Consider the following 20,708-nt stretch of genomic DNA (forward strand, 5'->3'; position numbering starts at 1 on the left):
CTTGTGCAGCACCCCTCCCATATCATGCAACGACCATCAAATAGGAGGTTCCATGTATGTTGTCACGTGGAAATATGGGGAACAGAGAGATCCTTTCGTTATATTAAAAGAAAAGAAAACCAGGGATCCGGGGGTATCTACCGCGGCTGGACGGCATCACCAACATGCTCAACTGTTCAGGCGCCATCGATCAGCCTCCACAATTCCAAACTATTGGCGATTTGATCGAAGGATCTTCACATGGTGATCGATGAGTAAGGTTTGTCGAGGGTGATGTTGCCAATGAGGAGTGGTTAGATGTCGAGGTTTAAACTAGGGTTGGTTTGTGTTAGGGATGGGTATTTGTTGCACAACCCGCCAAATGTTGTTGGTGTCATGTATCGATGGATGACTTTAGTTCCGTATATTTTCTGTAATAGAAAGGTAGACGACTCGCTTCGGCATTTGCATGATAATATACATGAAAAGGGCATTTGCAGCTAAGTTATCTTTCGATGAAATTATGAAATATTTTCGACCTCTCGGCAATCGTAGAAAAATTTAGACTAATACACCCCCACCCCCACCCCGAGCTTTGCCATTTGGACAAAATCAGGTTGTTATACCATAGCAACATGTGCAATTTCCCGTTTAAGAGAACAGAGGAGGCGATGTTTTGAAAGAAGAAGAAGAAGAAGAAGACAACGACCGATAGAAGCGGGTGACAACACGTGGTAAATGAATCGACACGGACAAAACTGCAAGCGTCTGTTGCAGTTAGGTCGCCCCCTTTTGGAACGCACCGATTACTAGCTTGGATTTATGTCGAACAAAACAGGAGGAGTGCTTCGTGGCCAAGGAAGAAAAAGTTGCAAGAAAGAATACAAACTTTCAAGGAGTATGAGTAGTAGTAGTAGTATTTGCATGGACGGATGGCGCGTCAACACACGGGACTCCTTCCCCAGCTGGCTTTGGGAACGTCCAAAGTCGCCCCCTCCCCTTCTCCGTTCAAAGCAAACCTCCTTCTTCTTCTTCTTCCGTCCGTCCCCTTTCCACTGGTTTCACGCGTCCAGACCCGATCGAGCATCCAAATTTCTCCAGGGAGCATCCAACTCGGAGCAGAAGAGATCGCATCGCCCGACTAGCTAGCTCCGGGCCGAGCAAGCAAGCAAGCAAGCGATGGCGCCGGTGGTGTCGGCGCTGGCCAAGTACAAGCTGGTGTTCCTCGGCGACCAGGCGGTGGGCAAGACCGCCATCATCACCCGCTTCATGTACGACAAGTTCGACGCCACCTACCAGGTCTCCTCCTCTTTCTCTTCGATTTGCAAAGCTCCCCATCGATCGATCGATCGCCCCAACCTCGTACGATTGGCAAATTCTGACCGCCTGCTGTGGCTCTGTGTGCAGGCCACCATCGGGATCGATTTCCTCTCCAAGACCATGTACCTCGAGGACCGCACGGTTCGCCTACAGCTATGGTATGCGATGGTTCCTCGTTGAGCTGCCTTGTTTTGGTTGTAGTAATAATAAAATTCAGTTGTGCTGCATATGTCCAGCTGGTTATTTGTAAACTCTGACACATCGATGCTTGCTTAATTGCCATATTCGAGATTGGGAAACTTTTTTTCATCACCGTTTCCATGAGAAAAAGAAAAAAGAACATGGATGTATTATTTTTCCAAGAAGAATATCTTTGCATTTCCGAAATCCAGATAATTTTGCCATATCTTTAGAGAAACCTGAAGTTTAGGTCCTGAAATTATGCTTGGCACATTGCGAAACAACACGCAGATACCAGTAATTTTTTCCCCTGGTCAACTGTTTGTAACTGTGAAAATGTGCAGGGACACGGCTGGGCAGGAGAGGTTCCGGAGCCTGATTCCGAGCTACATCAGAGACTCTTCGGTCGCGGTGATCGTCTACGACGTAACAGGCAAGTTACCTGTCTATGTCTTCACAAAATATACTCGCCAGCACAATAAGTAGCTAGAAAGTAGTATCCCGATCTTAAATTTGTTTTGGAACTACTGTATTTCGTAGAGATGCATGAAATCTAAGCAGACATATAGATGAATCAGTCTGAACTATTTCTTTTTTTTTTCTTTTTTTTTTTGCGGGGCAGTCTGAACTATTTCAGCTGAGGGTAATTAGTTGCAGTGACATCCTCAACCACAGAACTGTATCTGACGATATGAAGAAAGCACACCAGCATGTATATATCATCCTCGTACACTGACGGCCTCACACCACCAATTCTCTTCTTTTTTGCAGACACGCAATCGTTTCTGCATACATCTAAGTGGATCGACGAGGTGAACACGGCGAGAGGCAAAGACGTGCTGATTGTGCTCGTCGGAAATAAAACAGACCTCGTTGATCAGAGGTACGCATTATATACATATCACTGAATCTCTGTGGAGAAAGCCACACTGCACCAATCTTGGCGGTGGTTCATTTCCTTCTGTTTGTTTTGTTCGCCTGAACGTTGCCACGTGCAGGCAAGTGGCCACGGACGAAGGGGAAGCCAAGGCCAAGGAGCACGGCGCATTGTTCATGGAGACCAGCGCCAAGGCCGGCTTCAACATCAAGGTTCTCCCAACTTGTTTTTTATCTATTACTCCCTCTGTAAAGAAATATAAGATCGTTTAGATCACTAGGGAGTAGAATCTATTTCTCCAGCCATTTTGCATCTCCAACTCCAGCCAAACATCTGACCGCGAAAACTCGAACCCTGACTGCAGGCGTTGTTCCGGACGATCGCCACGAACCTTCCTGGTATGGACGCGCTCTCGTCGGCCAAGCAGGAGGACATGGTGGACATCAACCTGAGGCCGGCCTCCGGGCCAGCAGGCTCAGGCGCCGCCGCGCAGCAGGAGCAGAAAGCAGGAGGATGTTCTTGCTGAGCTTTGTGTTCTTTTATTAGAGGAGAGTTTGCGGGCAGACAGAGCAAGAATGTAATTTTGGCCAAAACAGATTGCGGACAGAGAAATGAAAAAAAATGTTTAGGCGTGAGAACGAAAAAAAAAGTTCGCCGTTGCCGGGGATCGAACCCGGGTCACCCGCGTGACAGGCGGGAATACTTACCACTATACTACAACGACTTGGTGATGATTTCCCGAATGTTTCCCACTAATCGGCAAGGACGGTCAATTACTCGTGTGCCTTCGCTGCTGCCATGTTTCTGCCTTGCAAAATTCACCTCCATTGTGTGAGCTAGATGAATGGGATGATGTACTCTTCTTTTCACAGAACTACAACAGGGAAAACGCCAGCCTGATCCTAAATTTATTCAGCTTTAGTCTAAGATTAACAGCCTGATTAACTGCAAAAGCAAAAAGAACCAGTGACGTACTTTTATGTCCAAGTATGGCAGCATGATTCACGAGCGTAGATTCATGTCGTCCGTTCTGGACGGTGAGGCATTTGATGAGTGACTTTTGACTTTTGATTTACCAAGGCGACCGTAATCAAGCACGGTGACATAACCAGAAGTGGGTGCATTTGATGAGTGACTTTTGACTTATAATGCACTTGCGAATGGTGTGCACAAAAAGTATGACTACATATGAGCACTGAACAATGTCGCTCATGCCTACTTCAGCCTGTTGTGAGATCTTCCTGTTTACAACGACATGAGAACACTTCTTGGTAGTCACTTCATGATCGGCCCCTCCCTTCACCAAGACTATCAACCCTACCCAGTGAGGCTCTCTCTCAATAAATAGTTTAGATTGAACAAACAATAATACTTCCTCCATCCCAAAATGTAGGACGCTTTTTAACACTACACTAGTGTCAACAAACGTCTTACATTAAGGGACGGAGGGAGTACTTTTCTTTCAATCATAGAACACTAACCAGATACTCCCTCCATCCCAAAATAAGTGACTCAACTTTATACTAACTTTGCACTAAAGCTAGTACAAAGCTGAGTCACTTATTTTGGGACGGAGGGAGTACTTCTTATTGAAAACCCCAACGTTCATTCCAATCATAGAACACTAACCATACACAGTACTTTTCAAAGAAAACCCTAACTCGTAAACCATGAAATGATTTCCGTAATAGTAACAGCGAGCGAAGTGAGAGCAGTTAATCATGAAAACAGGGCAAATTGCTTCATTCCCCCAATAACCTCCGCAATCAGACTCGTGTCTGCACAAATAAGAGCCACTTTGCCCTTTTTTGCTGTCATCGTGATAAATACCATCCAGTCCAGGAAACATGATTAGTTTTTCCTGACTTTCTTATTGACTTTTGGGGGGAATGAAGCAGGTAAATACCACCACAAGCATCGTATCCCTTGCATTAGTCACGCCTTATACCAAGAATCTTAGCACTGTACTCCCAGGCAACAATCGCTGCCGCATTGGCAGGGAATGCTCTTGCCAGTGTTGGCCCAAGACCAGCATAACATCCAGCCAGACCAGCTCTCCTATAGACCTGCAGCATTTCAGGCATAGCAGCCATGATCAAGCAAAGGCAATATATCTATCTAACGAAAACAGAAGATCATGAACCATCGCAGGGCATGTACCATGTTTAAAACCCGAAATGGATTTCGGCTCGACTGAGGGTTATGATCTGTCTGAATAATCGTTTTGGCAACATCCATTGGCAGGGTAGCTGTCCAGAACTGCAGAGTGCAATACTAGTCAAATTGAAGAAAAACGCATCTTACAATAAACTTGAAAGATTACGGTATACGTACAGCCATCCCACTGAGGCCACCACTCATGATTCCTATCCCGATATCTTTTGCCACAACCAAGCCACTGTTGCTAGAAAATTGCCGAGAATCTATATAGTTGTGCATCCAATATCGGCTGTACTCATAAGTGCAGAAGAAGACAGCATTGCCAATTGCCTCTCTGTACAGTGTTGCTAAACCACCACGAAATATACCCCTAACCTGTAACATAATAATAGATCCTTAGACTAGACACAATTTAGAAGAGCTTGCAGAAGGCCATTAAGCTCACCCCTTCAAGCTGCAGTGTTTTCACAGCGCAATCTAGAGGGCTGGAGTACCGTGTCGCATACATCACATCCTTCCCTTGAACTTGCATTCTGCACTGGAGATTTCTTGAGATTACATCACTAAATGTCACCTGAATCATGCCTCCTGTGTACTCGCTAACAACTGTAAAAAAGAGAGATTGATGCAGGACTGACCTTGGTCAGCTCAGTCGGAGCAAGGATGCAGCTGATCAGGGCTCCACTGCAGGCAGCAGCAGGAATAATTACCTGCAGCCGCGGCTTACAATCCTCAGATTTTCCCTAAATTTAAAATGAACAGAGTAATTTAATAACTAAGATAAGGCCATGACAGAAGTATTTGCATTCCACCTGCAATTGGTATACCAAAGGAAAAAAAAATACCTGTAGTAATTGTTTGGCTTGTGCATATGTGCCAAAAAAAAGGGAGCTTTCAAGTGCTATACCAATAAATGAAGATGATGCGCCTTTATACAACCCTCTTATCTGTCATGGAAAATAATCATGCAATGAACTTCCAGTCATATGTTGATAAAACTGTATGCTATCAAAAATGTAGATGAAGTAATCTATTGCAGTTTTCAGTTTAATACCTGTAGGTTCTAAAATTGTGCCTACCATTAACTCCAAAGAAAAATGGTAATTTGATCCGTTAACAAGATGAATGATGACAGCTCATCCTTTAATAAATTGTTCTAACTAGTAGAAAGATGCAATGAAAATGCTGTCATAAGATAGTTGATTTTTTTGTAATTTCCTTAGCTTCGTGAACTAGTCATGTATTAGAGGACTATATTAAATGAGTCTCCATAAAATCATACTTTCAATTGATAATAGTCAGATGAATACACAATGCAGTACTGTTAACTGAAAAAAGTTGCCAGTTTCATTTTGTTCTCTATGGAACAGAACATGTATATGTGGGACTAGAAAAACACCAGGTGCTTTGTATAAAAGCAACACACTCGATTAATTGAGTAATACTGAGTACAAACTAAATCTAAAGTGAGACATACAAAAGAAGGGGCTTACTCCTTCCTCAACCAGTATCCTACTAGTGCAGTGGAATGCATTCTTGTAGACCTTTCCGTGAGCCCTGGTGTTGTGAGCTTGCAATTTGACCTATTGATGAACAAAGTTATCTTGAATTCACATGGGGAAAATAATAAAGAAAATGGTTAACATATATTCCATCTAGGGATGCAGGGCGGGGTCCTGCATAAGCCCGCCAAAGTGGGAAGTTAGTTCAAACTGAACTGCATCACTAAAAATTTGCTATAACTAAGCTGAGCCTGTTTTGATTACAGAGCGGGGTGGATCGGGCGCCGCCCTGGATCCCTAATTCCATCCAAACTGCAGAGTTTTGCCTAATATATGCACAGGAAAACAAAAATATATTCTGGGCATTCTCATACACTGGAATAAACAAGAGAGTATCCTAATTACAACAAAAGAAGTACAATTAGTTTCCCAGTTTGCCAGCATCACCTCGCATGCCATTGGCAGCCAGACCTGTATGTAATCATAAAGTGACACAAAAACCTAGAACATGGACCTTGGGGCAACCATGCTTCTGTAGGGAGCAATGCCTTGTTTGGAAACTACAATGTAACATTGCTTAGTATGCCTCAAAAATCTCCAACACCGTCATTAGAAAAACACACTACTGTATGACGGTATGAGTTAACGAACAACTGGTCAGGGCCTCAAAGAGTTTAATTGTCAAGCAGAAAATCCTAGAACTAAGTCAAGACAATGAAACAATAAGATCCTACGGATATGATCATTTTTGGATGAAGTGTTTTATTAGGTAGCACCTGTGCAAACATCCAAAAAAATCCAAACTCAAAGAAGATAAAAGGCTTGGCATGTCCTGAATCAATGCAGTAATGCATGCGCGGTCGAATTAAAAGACGGCAAGTACAACCAGCTGAATTTGGAATTGAACACGACTGATATGAATGCCAGGTATTTCTAAGCACACTCAAAAGCCGGTAATATCAACCAAACTACCTACAGGTATCTCTCCATACTTCATCATCAGAACGATCACAACGGACAGATAGAGGGAATGATGAAAAGAGAAAAGTATTCTCAAGCAAGCAGTAACAAACATTGAACTTGCAATCTTGTAGCAGCAATTAGTAACAACAGCAATCATAATCTAATTACCTGTCAATACCCCCTCTCATTTAAATTCTTAGCCACAGCAATTTTAGGCCCGTTTGAGGAGCTTTACTCGGGCTCGATTTGGCTTATGAACCCAATACCTTGAATTCCTTGAGTTCTTCGTCACTAGCTGTTTACCTATGTAATGGGCCTCAATTCTGGTTTTAAAAGCTGTGTCATTATCCAACTTCGCGTGTGTTTCCTTTTGGCATTACGAAGTCTATCCCTAACAGGCATTTGATCGAACAGCAACGCTGCGGCCATAGCACAGCGTACAAAAACACAACCAGAGCACAGGAGCACAACAGATCAAATTACCGGCGTGCGGACGCACGCAAACACCAAAAGATGGATAAAAAGGGAAGCGAAGAAGAAAGGAAAGAGAATTTACCTTCACGGTGTCGAAAGGGTGGCCGACGACTACCTGGGCGACGCCTGCAGCAGATCCAGCGATGTATTCCTTGGCGGCGTCGCCTAAGCCAGCCATCCCATAAGAAGCACCGCAGGCGGTCGTGCAGCGCTGAATAGGAAAACGTCGAAGCAGGGAGCAACGGAGGTTTCCGGCCGCACGCCGGCGCCGGCGCTCGAGGGGAAAAGGAAAGCAATGTTTTTTCGCTTCTGTTTCGGCAGGCGGGGGTCGTCCGGTGAGAGAGCAGAGAAAGGGAATGTTGTTGATGGGCTATCGGGGGCGGATGATATGGCCCATTTGGCCCAGTGTTTTGGGCTTCTCGAGCGGTTTTATACGTAAAAAACAACCCCTGCCTTCAAAAAAAATAAAACACTGCCAAGTCCCATAAACCTTGTTCTAAAAAAAATCCCACAAACCGTGTCTGCCGTCTAGCACCCCCACACCCCTCCGTCCCACCATTTCCCCTCCCGCCCACATTCTCGATCTGCATCAGCGCCGCCACCAAGTTAGATGAGGGCCTTAAGCATCTTCAACACCCGTGTCAAAAGACGCGCGCGTGGTAAATTAAGTTTTCAGCACGGGCGGGACGTTTTCGCACGCTCCAGCGGTGGCGGGAAATTAGCGCGCGCGGAAATCGTTTGCGCGTGCGCGGGAAAAGGCGGCAGCTCGCACGCTATTTTTGGCGCACCGCTTCCAGCATGCCTTTAAATTGTGGCGCTCGTCACGCGGCTATTCCACATTCTCTCTTCCTCTTCCGTTGCCACGCGCGCCTCCCCCGCTTCCTCGTTGCTTCCTCGCCGCTCCAGCGCCCTGCCACCGACGCGCCACCATGTCGCCGCGCCGTCGAGGAGCGTCGGGTTACCGCGGCGTCCGCCAGCGCCCCAACGGCTGATACTACTCCAAGATCCGGTCCGGCGATGTCCGGCTCGGCCTCGGCACCTTCGAGACGGTGCATGAGGCCGCCCGCGCGTACGACGCGACGGCGTGGCGCCTAGGCAGGCCGCGCCCGTAGATGAACTTCCAGGACGTCTACACGCTCCAGCAGGCGCTGGACGTCGCCACTCCGCCTCGTCTTATCACGGCACAAGACCGTGCGGAGCACGCTGAGCGGCAGCGCTGCCTCCTCATCGCCGAGGAGGACGAGCAGGCCATGGTGGAGTGGCGCCGGCGCCACCCGGAGGACGTCGCCGACGAGCAAGCCTACTGGGCGGAGCAGACGGCAAAGCGCCACGCGGACCGGTTGGACATGCGTCGGCGGAAGGCCCTGGCGTTATCGCAGTGCGAGATCGTTGAAAATGGTGGGCAGTCGATCTTTTCGGCTAATGATCCTCGTTGAGACGACATGTGGCTCGATACTTCGGACCAGACCAGCGAGGATGACGGTGATGATGATGACGACGACTGGGAGTAGGTTGTAGTTTATCTAGTTGCACTATCTAGTAGTTTTTTTATGTCGTTGCAGTTTTTATCTATCTATACTGTGGAACTATGTAAAATATCTATGTATCGTTTTTATCTATGATGTAAAATATCTATTTTAAAATATGTACGCAATGTGCGTGGGATAGCTCGCGCTGCATTTTAGCGCGGCTACTGGAGCTATGCGCGCTAAATTTTAGCGCGGCTGCTGGAGCCAGCGCTGTCCGCCGCGCTTTTTCAGACGATGGGCGCGCTGCAGATTGCTTTTTAGAGCGCCGCGTGTTGGGCGGGTGTTGGAAATGCTCTTATGACGATTCTTTTGATCTAGCTCGATCATGTAGGGCTGTCCTTCTTACCTAGTTTTCTTTTATGAAATCAGGAAATTTTCTTAAAAATGAGCAAGGTTACAATCAGTAGCCAATAGGCATACTATGGCACTAGAGGCATCTTGTAACCACATGTCGATTAGGTTCTCCACTCGCAACACATTAGCCAACAAAGTTACAAGTTCATTCGCCTCGTTGACAACATGGCCCATGCATGATCTATCCAGCCTTGCTTCCGTAAATGCGACAGTTACCTTTGTGTTATTTGAATGAATATGACTAATTGACGTGTACAGTTTACATCATGTGTTTGTTCATGTTTTTATACCATATCACAACAATTTATTGTCTTTTTACCGCGGTTGTGTTGTGAAATGTTCTAAATGTATCTATTTTTCGAGCACATTTGCTTAGCTTTGCCTTCTAGACTTGCCAAAAGTGAATGAAAACTAACAAGACCGATGATTTTTTTTAGCAAAATCACAATATGGTATCTGCTATTATGCATGTATAAATTTCAGGTGGAAAACAACACAAAAAGATATGCACAAAAATTAAAGGAGAATACTGCCTGCTAGAGCTAGGCCCCTAGGGAGGTCTAGAGGGGCCGCATGGCTACAAACTCTTAAGTAGAACCACTCACATCATCTAAAAAAACACTTTAGGCCCTTCCCGATGCTCCAAGGTGTACAGCTGCTAAGGACGCCACATAAGAAAAATAGTGATGTGACAAAGCAATTAAAGAGGAGAGAGAGCATTATGGTGACCCAGGAAGAAACGGTGCTAAGCACGTGAACCTATGTAAAGTGACTACCAACCAATACATGAAGGAGATTAATTATTAAACAATTCTATAAGGGAAGCTTAGCTACAAAAGCTAAGCACCTATACATTGGTGGGGGTGAAGGAAATATGCCCTAGAGGCAATAATAAAGTTATTATTTATTTCCTTATTCATGATAAAAGTTTATTATTCATGCTAGAATTGTATTAACCGGAAACATAATACATGTGTGAATACATAGACAAATAGAGTGTCACTAGTATGCCTCTACTTGACTAGCTCGTTAATTAAAGATGGTTATGTTTCCTAACCATGGACAAAGAGTTGGCATTTGATTAACGGATCACATCATTAGTTGAATGATCTGATTGACATGACCCATTCCATTAGCTTAGCACCCGATCGTTTAGTATGTTGCTATTGCTTTCTTCATGACTTATACATGTTCCTATTACTATGAGATTATGCAACTCCTGTTTGCCGGAGGAACACTTTATGTGCTACCAAACGTCACAACGTAACTGGGTGATTATAAAGGAGCTCTACAGGTGTCTCCAAAGGTACATGTTGGGTTGGCGTATTTCGAGATTAGGATTTGTCACTCCGATTGTCGGAGAGGTATCTCTGGGCCCTCTCAGTAATGCACATCACTTAAGCCTTGCAAGCATTGCAACTAATGAGTTAGTTGCGGGATGATGTATTACGGAACGAGTAAAGAGACTTGCCGGTAACGAGATTGAACTAGGTATGGGATACCGACGATCGAATCTCAGGTAAGCTAGGTATGGGATACCGACGATCGAATCTCGGGCAAGTAACATACCGATGACAAAGGGAACAACGTATGTTGTTATGCGGTCTGACCGATAAAAGATCTTCGTAGAATATGTAGGAGCCAATATGAGCATCCAGGTTCCGCTATTGGTTATTGACCGGAGACGTGTCTCGGTCATGTCTACATTGTTCCCGAACCCGTAGGGTCCGCACGCTTAAGGTTACAATGACAGTTATATTATGAGTTTATGCATTTTGATGTACCGAAGGTTGTTCGGAGTCCCGGATGTGATCACGGACATGATGAGGAGTCTCAAAATGGTCGAGACATAAAGATTGATATATTGGAAGCCTATGTTTGGATATCGGAAGTGTTCCGGATGAAATCGGGATTTTATCGGAGTACCGGGAGGTTACCGGAACCCCCCGGGAGGTATATGGGCCTTAGTGGGCCTTAGTGGGAGATAGGAGAGGTGGCCAGGGATGGGCCGCGCGCCCCTCCCCCCCCTTAGTCTGAATAGGACAAGGAGAGAGGGGACCGGCGCCCCCCTTCCTTCTCTCTCTCTTTGCCCCCTTCACGAATCCTATTCTAACTAGGAAAGGGGGGGAGTCCTACTCCCGGAAGGAGTAGGACTCCTCCTGGCGCGCCACCTCTTGGCCGGCCAGCCCCCCCCCCCCTTTGAGCCTTTATATAAGGAGGCACGGGGCACCCCTAGAGACACAAGTTGATCCACGTGATTATATTCTTAGCCGTGTGCGGTGCCCCCTTCCACCATAGATCTCGATAATATTGTAGCAGTGCTTAGGCGAAGCCCTGCGACGGTAGTACATCAAGATTGTCACCACGCCGTCGTGCTGACGGAACTCTTCCCCGACACTTTGCTGGATCGGAGTCCGGGGATCATCATCGAGCTGAACGTGTGCTAGAACTCGGAGGTGCCGTAGTTTCGGTGCTTGATCGGTCGGGTCGTGGAGCCTTACGACTACATCAACCAAGTTAACACTTGTCGATCTACAAGGGTACGTAGATCACACTCTCCCCCTCTCGTTGCTATGCATCACCATGATCTTGCGTGTGCGTAGGAAATTTTTTGAAATTACTACGAAACCCAACAGTGGCATCCGAACCTAGGTTTTATGTGTTGATGTTATATGCACAAGTAGAACACAAGTGAGTTGTGGGCGATATAAGTCATACTGCTTACCAGCATGTCATACTTTGGTTCGGCGGTATTGTTGGACGAAGCGGCCCGGACCGACATTACGCGTACGCTTACGCGAGACCGGTTCTCCCGACGTGCTTTGCACAAAGGTGGCTAGCGGGTGACAGTTTCTCCAACTTTAGTTGAACCGAGTGTGGCTACGCCCGGTCCTTGCGAAGGTTAAAACAGCACCAACTTGACAAACTATCGTTGTGGTTTTGATGCGTAGGTAAGATTGGTTCTTGCTTAAGCCCGTAGCAGCCACGTAAAACTTGCAACAACAAAGTAGAGGACGTCTAAATTATTTTTGCAGGGCATGTTGTGATGTGATATGGTCAAGACATGATGCTAAATTTTATTGTATGAGATGATCATGTTTTGTAACCGAGTTATCGGCAACTGGCAGGAGCCATATGGTTGTCGCTTTATTGTATGCAATGCAATCGCGCTGTAATGCTTTACTTTATCACTAAGCGGTAGCGATAGTCATGGAAGCATAAGATTGGCGAGACGACAACGATGCTACGATAGAGATCAAGGTGTCGCGCCGGTGACGATGTTGATCACGACGGTGCTTCGGAGATGGAGATCACAAGCACAAGATGATGATGGCCATATCATATCACTTATATTGATTGCATGTGATGTTTATCTTTTATGCATCTTATCTTGCTTTGATTGACGGTAGCATTATAAGATGATCTCTCACTAATTATCAAGAAGTGTTCTCCCTGAGTATGCACCGTTGCGAAAGTTCTTCGTGCTAAGACACCACGTGATGATCGGGTGTGATAGGCTCTACGTTCAAATACAACGGGTGCAAAACAGTTGCACACGCGGAATACTCAGGTTATACTTGACGAGCCAAGCATATACAGATATGGCCTCGGAACACGGAGAGCGAAAGGTCGAGCGTGAATCATATAGTAGATATGATCAACATAGCGATGTTCACCAATGAAACTACTCCATCTCACGTGATGATCGGACATGGTTTAGTTGATTTGGATCACGTAATCACTTAGAGGATTAGAGAGATGTCTATCTAAGTGGGAGTTCTTAAGTAATATGATTAAATTGAACTTAAATTGATCATGAACTTAGTCCTGGTAATATTTTGCAAATTACGTTATAGATCAATAGCTCGCGTTGTTGCTTCCCTGTGTTTATTTTGATATGTTCCTAGAGAAAATTGTGTTGAAAGATGTTAGTAGCAATGATGCGGATTGGATCCGTGATCTGAGGTTTATCCTCATTGCTGCACAGAAGAATTATGTCCTTGATGAAGGAAATATGCCCTAGAGGCAATAATAAAGTTATTATTTATTTCCTTATTTCATGATGAATGTTTATTATTCATGCTAGAATTGTATTAACCGGAGACATAATACATGTGTGAATACATAGACAACCAGAGTGTCACTAGTATGCCTCTACTTGACTAGCTCGTTAATCAAATATGGTTATGTTTCCTAACCATGAACAAAGTGTTGTTATTTGATTAACGAGGTCACATCATTAGTTGAATGATCTGATTGACATGACCCATTCCATTAGCTTAGCACCCGATCGTTTAGTATGTTGCTATTGCTTTCTTCACGACTTATACATGTTCCTATGACTATGAGATTATGCAACTCCCGTTTGCCGGAGGAACACTTTGGGTGCTACCAAACGTCACAACGTAACTGGGTGATTATAAAGGAGCATTACAGGTGTCTCCAAAGGGAGATGTTGGGTTGGCGTATTTCGAGATTAGGATTTGTCACTCCGATTGTCGGAGAGGTATCTCTGGGCCCTCTCGGTAATGCACATCACATAAGCCTTGCAAGCATTACAACTAATATGTTAGTTGTGAGATGATGTATTACGGAACGAGTAAAGAGACTTGCCGGTAACGAGATTGAACTAGGTATTGGATACCGACGATCGAATCTCGGGCAAGTAACATACCGATGACAAAGGGAACAACGTATGTTGTTATGCGGTCTGACCGATAAAGATCTTCGTAGAATATGTAGGAGCCAATATGGGCATCCAGGTCCCGCTATTGGTTATTGACCAGAGACGTGTCTCGGTCATGTCTACATTGTTCTCGAACCCGTTGGGTCCGCACGCTTAAGGTTACGATGACAGTTATGTTATGAGTTTTATGCATTTTGATGTACCGAATGTTGTTCGGAGTCCGAGATGAGATCACGGACATGACGAGGAACTCCGGAATGGTCCGGAGATAAAGTTTGATATATATGATAATAGTGTTTGGTCACCGGAAGGGTTTCGGAAATCACCGGAAGGGGTTCCGGATGTTTCCCGAAATGTTTGGGTACGAGAACACTTTATTTGGGCCAAAGGGGAAAGCCCACAAGGTTTTTGGAAAGCGCAAAAGGAAGTTCTGCGGAGTCCAGGGGCCAGACGCCAGGGTCCCTGGCGTCTGGGTCCAGACGCCGGGATCCCTGGCGTCTGGCCCTGGAGTCCGAGAAGGACTCTTGCCTATCGGGTGAAACCGACTTTGTGGAGACTTTTACTCCAAGTTTCGACCCCAGGGCTCAAGATATAAATATAGGGGCAGGGCTAGCACCAAAGACAGATCAAGAAACACAAGTTGATCCACGTGATCTATTCCTTAGCCGTGTGCGGCGCCCCCAGCCACCATAGTTCTCGATAATACTGTAGCGGAGTTTAGGCGAAGCCCTGCTGCTGTAGTGCATCAAGATCGTCACCACGCCGTCGTGCTGACGGAACTCTTCCCCGACACTTTGCTGGATCGGAGTCCGGGGATCGTCATCGAGCTGAACGTGTGCTCGAACTCGGAGGTGCCGTAGTTTCGGTGCTTGATCGGTTGGATCGTGAAGACGTACGACTACTTCCTCTATGTTGTGTCAGCGCTTCCGCAGTCGGTCTGCGTTGGGTACGTAGACAACACTCTCCCCTCTCGTTGCTATGCATCACATGATCTTGCGTGTGCGTAGGAATTTTGTTGAAATTACTACGAAACCCAACAGTGGCATCCGAGCCTAGGTTATTTATGTTGATGTTATATGCACGAGTAGAACACAAGTGAGTTGTGAGCGATATAAGTCATACTGTCTACCAGCATGTCATACTTTGGTTCGGCGACATTGTTGGACGAGATGACCCGGACCAACCTTACGCGTACGCTTACGCAAGACCGGTTCCCCCGACGTGCTTTGCACATAGGTGGCTTGCGGGCGACTGTCTCTCCAACTTTAGTTGAACCGAGTATGGCTACGCCCGGTCCTTGCGAAGGTTAAGACGAAGTCTATTTGACAAACTATCGTTGTGGTTTTGATGCGTAGGTGAGATTGGTTCTTGCTTAAGCCCGTAGCAGCCACGTAAAACTTGCAACAACAAAGTAGAGGACGTCTAACTTGTTTTTGTAGGGCATGTTGTGATGTGATATGGTCAAGACATGATGCTGAATTTTATTGTATGAGATGATCATGTTTTGTAACCGAGTTATCGGCAACTGGCAGGAGCCTTATGGTTGTCGTTTTATTGTATGCAATGAAATTGCGATGTAATGCTTTACTTTATTACTAAGCGGTAGTAATAGTCGTGGAAGCACAAGCTTGGCGAGACGACAACGATGCTACGATGGAGATCAAGGTGTCACGCCGGTGACGATGGTGGTCACGACGGTGCTTCGGAGATGGAGATCACAAGCACAAGATGATGATGGCCATATCATATCACTTATATTGATTGCATGTGATGTTTATCCTTTTATGCATCTTATCTTGCTTTGATTGATGGTAGCATTATAAGATGATCTCTCACTAAATTATCAAGAAGTGTTCTCCCTGAGTATGCACCGTTGCGAAAGTTCTTCGTGCTGAGACACCACGTGATGATCGGGTGTGATAGGTTCTACGTTCAAATACAACGGGTGCAAAACAGTTGCACACGCGGAATACTCAGGTTATACTTGACGAGCCAAGCATATACAGATATGGCCTCGGAACACGGAGACCGAAAGGTCGAGCGTGAATCATATAATAGATATGATCAACATAACGATGTTCACCATTGAAAACTACTCCATCTCACGTGATGATCGGTTATGGTTTAGTTGATATGGATCACGTAATCACTTAGAAGATTAGAGGGATGTCTATCTAAGTGGGAGTTCTTAAGTAATATGATTAATTGAAATTAAATTTATCATGAACTTAGTCCTGGTAGTATTTTGCAAATTATGTTGTAGATCAATAGCTTGCGTTGTTGCTTTCATATGTTTATTTTGATATGTTCCTAGAGAAAAATTGTGTTGAAATATGTTAGTAGCAATGATGCGGATTGGATCCATGATCTGAGGTTTATCCTCATTGCTGCATAGAAGAATTATGTCCTTGATGCACCGCTAGGTGACAGACCTATTGCAGGAGCAGATGCAGACGTTATGAACATTTGGCTAGCTCAATATGATGACTACTTGATAGTTTAGTGCACCATGCTTAACGGCTTAGAATCGGGATTTCAAAGACGTTTTGAACGTCATGGACCATATGAGATGTTCCAGGAGTTGAAGTTAATATTTCAAGCAAATACCCGAATTGAGAGATATGAAGTCTCCAACAAGTTCTATAGCTAAAAGATGGAGGAGAATCGCTCAACGAGTGAGCATGTGCTCAGATTGTCTGGGTACTACAATCGCTTGAATCAAGTGGGAGTTAATCTTCCAGATAAAATAGTGATTGACAGAATTCTCTAGTCACCATCACCAAGTTAGTAGAACTTCGTGATGAACTATAATATGCAAGGGATGACTAAAGTGATTCCCAAGCTCTTCGTGATGTTGAAATCGACGAAGGTAGAAATCAAGAAAGAGCATCAAGTGTTGATGGTAGACAAGACCACTAGTTTCAATAAAAGGGCAAAGGGAAGAAGGGGAACTTCAAGAAGAACGACAAGAAAGTTGCTGCTCAAGTGAAGAAGCCCAAGTCTGGCCCTAAGCCTGAGACTAAGTGTTTCTACTGCAAAGGGACTGGTCACTGGAAGCGGAACTACCCCAAGTGATTGGCAGATAAGAAGGATGGCAAAGTGAACATAAGTATATTTGATATACATGTCATTGATGTGTAATTTACTAGTGTTTATAGCGACCCCTCAGTATTTGATACTAGTTCAGTTGCTAAGATTAGTAACTCGAAACGGGAGTTGCAGAATAAACAGAGACTAGTTAAGGGTAAAGTGACGATGTGTGTTGGAAGTGGTTCCAAGATTGATATGATCATCATCGCACACTCCCTATACTTTCGGGATTAGTGTTGAAACTGAATAAGTGTTATTTGGTGTTTGCGTTAAGCATGAATATGATTTGATCATGTTTATTGTGATACGGTTATTCATTTAAGTAAGAGAATAAATTGTTGTTTTGTTTACATGAATAAAACCTTATATGGTTACACACCCAATGAAAATAGTTCGTTGGATCTCGATCGTAGTGATACACATAATCATAATATTGAAACCAAAAGATGCAAAGTTAATAATGATAGTGCAACTTATTTGTAGCACTGCTGTTGAGGTCATATTGGTGTAAAGCGCATGAAGAAACTCCATGCTGATGGAATTTTGGAATCACTTGATTATGAATCACTTGATGCTTGCGAACCATGCCTCTTGGGCAAGATGACTAAGACTCCGTTCTCCGGAGCGAGCAACTGACTTATTGGAAATAATACATACTGATGTATGAGGTCCGATGAGTGTTAAAGCTCACGGCAAGTATCGTTATTTTCTGAACTTCACAGATGATTTGAGCAGATATGGGTATATCTACTTGATGAAACATAAGTCTGAAACATTTGAAAAGATCAAAGAATTTCAGAGTGAAGTGAAAAATCATCGTAACAAGAAAATAAAGTTTCTACGATCTGATCGTAGAGAAGAGTATTTGAGTTACGAGTTTGTCCTTCAGTTAAAAACAATGTGAAATAGTTTCACTACTCATGCCACCTGGAACACCACAATGTAATGGTGTGTCCGGACGTCGTAATCGTACTTTACTGGATATGGTGCGATCTATGATGTCTCTTACTGATTTACCGCTATCGTTTTGGGGATACGCTCTAGAGACGGCCGCATTCACGTTAAATAGGGCACCATCTAAATCCGTTGAGACGACACCATGTGAACTATGGTTTGGCAAGAAACCTAAGCTGTCGTTTCTTAAAGTTTGGGGCTGCGATGCTTATGTGAAAAAGGTTTCAACATGATAAGCTCGAACCCAAATCGGAGAAGTAAATCTTCATAGGATATCCAAAGGAAACTATTGGATACACCTTCTATCACAGATCCGAAAGCAAGACTTTTGTTGCTAAATTCGGAGTTTTTCTAGAGAAGGAGTTTCTCTCGAAAGAAGTGAGTGGGAGGAAAGTAGAAAACTTGATAAGGTAATTGTACCATCTCCCTTATTAGAAAGTAGTTCATCACAGAAATCTGTTCTTGTGACTACTACACCAATTAGTGAGGAAGCTAATGATGATGATCATGTAACTTCAGATCAAGTTACTACCGAATCTCGTAGGTAAACCAGAGTGAGATCCGCACCAGAGTGGTACGGTAATCCTGTTCTGGAAGTCATGTTACTAGACCATGACGAACTTGCGAACTATGAAGAAGCGATGGTGAGCCTAGATTCCGCAAAATGGCTTGAGGCCATGAAATCTGAGATGGGATCCATGTATGAGAACAAAGTATGGACTTTGGTTGACTTTCTCGATGATCGGCAAGCCATAGAAAATAAATGGATCTTCAAGAGGAAGACGGACGCTGATAGTAGTGTTACTGTCTACAAAGCTAGAATTGTCGCAAAAGGTTTTCGACAAGTTCAAGGTGTTGACTACGATGAGATTTTCTCGCTCGTATCTATGCTTAAGTCTGGCCGAATCATGTTAGCAATTGCCGCATTTTATGAAATCTGGCAAATGGATAAACAAAACTGCATTCCTTAATGGATTTATTAAAGAAGAGTTGTATATGATACAACCAGAAGGTTTTGTCAATCCCAAAGGTGCTAACAAAATATGCAAGCTCCAGCGATCCATCTATGGGCTGGTGCAAGCATCTCGGAGTTGGAATATACGTTTTGATAAGTTGATCAAAGCATATAGTTTTATACAGACTTGCGGTGAAGCCTGTATTTACAAGAAAGTGAGTGGGAGCACTACATCATTTCTGATAAGTATATGTGTTTGACATATTGTTGATCGGAAATAATGTGGAATTATTCTGTAAAGCATAAAAGGAGTGTTTGAAAGGAGTTTTCAAAGAAAGACTTCGGTGAAGCTGCTTACATATTGAGCTTCAAGATCTATAGAGATAGGTCAAGACGCTTGATAAGTTTTTTCAATGAGTACATACCTTGACAAGATTTTGAATTAGTTCAAAATGGAACAGTCAAAGAAAAAGTTTCTTGCCTGTGTTACAAGGTGTGAAGTTGAGTAAGACTCAAAGCCCGACCACGACAGAAGATAGAAAGAGAATGAAAGTCATTCCCTATGCCTTGGCCATAGGTTCTATAAAGTATGTCATGCTGTATACCAGATCTATTGTATACCCTGCACTGATTTGGCAAGGGAGTACAATAGTGATCTAGGAGTAGATCACTGGACAACGGTCAAAATTATCCTTAGTGGAATAAGGAAATATTTCTTAATTATGGAGGTGACAAAAAGGTTCGTCGTAAAAAGATACGTCGATGCAAGTTTTGACACAGATCTGGATGACTCTAAGTCTCGATCTAGATACATATTGAAAGTGGGAGCAATAAGCTAGAGTAGCTCCGTGCAGAGCATTGTTGACATAGAAATTCGCAAAATACTTACGGATCTGAATGTGGCAGACCCGTTGACTAAAATTATCTCACAAGCAAAACATGATCACACCTTAGTACTCTTTGGGTGTTAATCACATAGCAATGTGAACTAGACTACCGAATCTAGTAAACCCTTTGGGTGTTGGTCACATGACGATGTGAACTATGGGTGTTAATCACATGATGATGTGAACTATCGATGTTAATCACATGGTGATGTGATCTAGATTATTGACTCTAGTGCTTCTACTTCAAAGGGACTGGTCACTGGAAGCAGAACTACCCCAAGTGATTGGCGGATAAGAAGGATGGCAAAGTGAACATAAGTATATTTGATATACATGTTATTGATGTGTACTTTACTAGTGTTTATAGCAACCCCTCAGTAATAGATACTAGTTCAGTTGCTAAGATTAGTAACTCGAAACGGGAGTTGCAGAATAAACAGAGACTAGTTAAGGGTGAAGTGACGATGTGTGTTGGAAGTGGTTCCAAGATTGATATGATCATCATCGCACACTCCCTATACTTTTGGGATTAGTGTAGAACCTAAATAAGTGTTATTTGGTGTTTGCGTTGAGCATGAATATGATTTGATCATGTTTATTGTAATACGGTTATTCAAAGTAAGAGAATAAATTGTTGTTCTATTTACATGAATAAAACCTTATATGGTTACACACCCAATGAAAATAGTTCGTTGGATCTCGATCGTAGTAATACACAATCATAATATTGAAACCAAAAGATGCAAAGTTAATAATGATAGTTCAACTTATTTGTGGCACTGTTGTTTAGGTCATAT

The 20,708-nt window shown here is 43.9% G+C and overlaps 2 protein-coding genes and 1 non-coding gene across 4 annotated transcripts; 1 reads left to right on the plus strand and 2 right to left on the minus strand.

Annotated features, from left to right (window-relative positions):
- Nucleotides 1-908: 908 nt before the first annotated feature.
- On the plus strand, nucleotides 909-3,068 carry LOC125528153 (ras-related protein RABH1b). Its single transcript, XM_048692662.2, has 6 exons — nucleotides 909-1,278; nucleotides 1,387-1,457; nucleotides 1,824-1,912; nucleotides 2,251-2,362; nucleotides 2,478-2,568; nucleotides 2,721-3,068. The coding sequence occupies exons 1-6, from the start codon at nucleotides 1,159-1,161 to the stop codon at nucleotides 2,880-2,882; spliced, it is 645 nt and encodes a 214-aa protein (XP_048548619.1). The 5' UTR covers nucleotides 909-1,158; the 3' UTR covers nucleotides 2,883-3,068.
- TRNAD-GUC (transfer RNA aspartic acid (anticodon GUC)) lies at nucleotides 3,009-3,080 on the minus strand. The gene has a single exon. It is a non-coding gene; the product is annotated as a tRNA-Asp (tRNA).
- Nucleotides 3,081-3,960: 880 nt separating this feature from the next.
- On the minus strand, nucleotides 3,961-7,810 carry MBAC1 (Mitochondrial substrate carrier family protein). Of its 2 annotated transcripts, none has more exons than XM_087519029.1 (8): nucleotides 7,538-7,810; nucleotides 6,010-6,099; nucleotides 5,362-5,463; nucleotides 5,155-5,226; nucleotides 4,962-5,054; nucleotides 4,691-4,891; nucleotides 4,517-4,615; nucleotides 3,961-4,422 (listed from the first exon to the last, which is right to left on the minus strand). In XM_087519029.1, the coding sequence occupies exons 1-8, from the start codon at nucleotides 7,631-7,633 to the stop codon at nucleotides 4,288-4,290; spliced, it is 888 nt and encodes a 295-aa protein (XP_087375155.1). In that variant the 5' UTR covers nucleotides 7,634-7,810; the 3' UTR covers nucleotides 3,961-4,287. The 2 variants fall into 2 exon arrangements, with proteins under 2 accessions (XP_087375155.1, XP_087375156.1); XM_087519030.1 differs by having other exon boundaries at nucleotides 5,155-5,259; nucleotides 7,538-7,808.
- Between the last annotated feature and the right edge of the window lie 12,898 nt (nucleotides 7,811-20,708).

The sequence above is a fragment of the Triticum urartu genome, chromosome 4A (genome assembly GCF_056163025.1).
Source record: "Triticum urartu cultivar PI428250 chromosome 4A, HENAU_Tu73, whole genome shotgun sequence".
Taxonomy (NCBI): Eukaryota; Viridiplantae; Streptophyta; class Magnoliopsida; order Poales; family Poaceae; genus Triticum; species Triticum urartu.

What these genes read in the sequence shown, in the direction of transcription:
- LOC125528153 (XM_048692662.2), top strand. Translation starts at nt 1,159, where the DNA reads ATGGCGCCGGTGGTGTCGGCGCTGGCCAAGTACAAGCTGGTGTTCCTC. An exon ending in ACAGACCTCGTTGATCAGAG is followed by an intron (nt 2,363 to 2,477) that starts GTACGCATTATA and finishes TGCCACGTGCAG; the next exon opens with GCAAGTGGCCACGGACGAAG. An exon ending in AGGCCGGCTTCAACATCAAG is followed by an intron (nt 2,569 to 2,720) that starts GTTCTCCCAACT and finishes CCCTGACTGCAG; the next exon opens with GCGTTGTTCCGGACGATCGC.
- MBAC1 (XM_087519030.1), bottom strand. Translation starts at nt 7,633, where the DNA reads ATGGCTGGCTTAGGCGACGCCGCCAAGGAATACATCGCTGGATCTGCT. An exon ending in CTCCGACTGAGCTGACCAAG is followed by an intron (nt 5,055 to 5,154) that starts GTCAGTCCTGCA and finishes AGAAATCTCCAG; the next exon opens with TGCAGAATGCAAGTTCAAGG. An exon ending in GTGGCCTCAGTGGGATGGCT is followed by an intron (nt 4,616 to 4,690) that starts GTACGTATACCG and finishes TGCACTCTGCAG; the next exon opens with TTCTGGACAGCTACCCTGCC.